This window comes from Eurypyga helias, unplaced genomic scaffold, assembly GCF_000690775.1.
Source record: "Eurypyga helias isolate BGI_N326 unplaced genomic scaffold, ASM69077v1 scaffold45672, whole genome shotgun sequence".
Taxonomy (NCBI): domain Eukaryota; kingdom Metazoa; phylum Chordata; class Aves; order Eurypygiformes; family Eurypygidae; genus Eurypyga; species Eurypyga helias.
This window is the reverse complement of record NW_010236195.1, coordinates 1-1,697: the sequence shown is the minus strand read 5'-3', so window position 1 is coordinate 1,697 and position 1,697 is coordinate 1. Positions and strand designations below refer to the sequence as shown.

Here is a 1,697-nt window from a genome sequence, read left to right as displayed (position 1 = left end):
TGGAACTGGATGGTCTTTAAGGCCCCTTCCAACCCAAACCATTCTGTGATGTCACTCTGGTTTTGGTGGTGTATTTTTTTTTTTCCCTTTCTTTCTTGTGAGGGATGTCTTTTGCAGCCTGTCACGCAGTCGTGGCAGTCTTTTTGCAGAATGGCAGCAGGAAGAGAGAGGCTTTGTTAGCCTGTGATTCACCTCATTCATAGGCATTTACATCTGGTGAGATGATGCTCACCAGTGAGTGCTGCATACCCAGCACTGACAGGGGTCATAAGGCAGCTATATAACATGTAGATGTTAAGATGTCAAAAGGTAAGATGAATCCTGCCCTAATAGCTTACTAATATGATCAGGAACCATGCAGATGAATATAGTTAGTATTTATGAAGTTATAGAAACTTGATTTTTTTTTTTTTTTTGGTGTGTGTGAAAACTATATAAAATGATCTATAAAGTGATAGAAATAACAGAACTTGAATTTAATTCTGCAAAAATCTGTTACTCCATTCTTTTCAACAGGTAATTATTCTTGGGGCATCTACCCGGAACTGAATTCTGACACTCCAGTAGAAAACAGTCTGCTTCCCAGTTCAGTTTATTCTGAGTCTCCACCTGCTGATGGAAAGATGAAAGTAACTGTATTACAAATAACAATGGCTTTGGGGAGCCTAAAGAATATTTTCACTCCTCTCCTGTTCCGGGGACTCCTGTCTTTCCTCACGTGGTGGATTGCTGCTTGCCTCTTTTCTACAAGCCTTTTTGGGCTTTTCTATCACCAGTACCTGACTGTGGCGTGAACCAGTCAACTGTCAAAGTGAGAGTGAGGTCAAGTGCTAGATACAAACCCAGGTACCCGAGAGGGGATGAAGAGAAAAGAAGAAAACTAAATATGAAGAGAAAACATATCAGAATTTTTTTCAAACACTTCCTCTGTGTTCTCAGGGTGAATATTCTTATAATGTTTAAAATGGCAACTGGGTTTGTTGTTTTTGTTACCCAAATGGTAGGTGACTAATTGCATTATAGTATTGGGACTGACTGACGTTGTTGTGTCGCAGGTGGTGGTGAGTGTGCTGAAAAGATAGGACCTCTGAGTGTCTTGGTTTCCATAAACAGCAAGCCAACCTCAAAACTTTGTGTTTTAAGCATCAACAGTCGGTGACTGAACTGTTAGAAGGGTACTAGTTGTAATGATGGTGGCTGCCTATCGATTATATCTTGAAACTGAGCCATACAATGAAAGGAGACAGGGGATTCAAAACATTCTGTTGGATAGCTACCGATCACTTTTCTCCATGAAAAATGAAATAATCCAACAGGACAAAAAAGATGCTGTATATTACAGTAAGGAGAATTGTATAAAATTTAAATTTAACAGGAATAGATGTATGGACCTGTCAGGTATTGCTGCCTAAATATTTTTTTTTTTTACAGTAAGAGGAGAGTTATAAAAAATATATTATTTCAGTTCCTGCAGTTCTTTTAAAGTAATGGCCATCTGTATTGGTGCTAATATTGATCCACAGATTCCATTTGGATCTTTTAAATTTTGTCAGGTAATAGGTAAATTCCATTGAATTCACAAAGTAATAGAAGATGATTAGTGACACCAATCAAACACTTCAAAACAAAACGGTTTAATCCTGCTGACTGAGAGTGTATGTATCTGTGTAATGTACATATAAATATATATTATATAT

General features: G+C 37.7%; 1 protein-coding gene across 1 annotated transcript in view; it reads left to right on the top strand.

Moving 5' to 3' along the window:
• TMEM161B (transmembrane protein 161B) overlaps nucleotides 1–794 on the top strand; it is a gene marked incomplete at its 5' end in the record, with an annotated part of 4,830 nt that extends 4,036 nt beyond the window's left edge. Inside the window, one exon of the mRNA XM_010147002.1 lies at nucleotides 517–794. Coding sequence (XP_010145304.1) covers nucleotides 517–794 — 278 coding nt within the window. The remainder of the gene's footprint in view (nucleotides 1–516) is intronic.
• Between the last annotated feature and the right edge of the window lie 903 nt (nucleotides 795–1,697).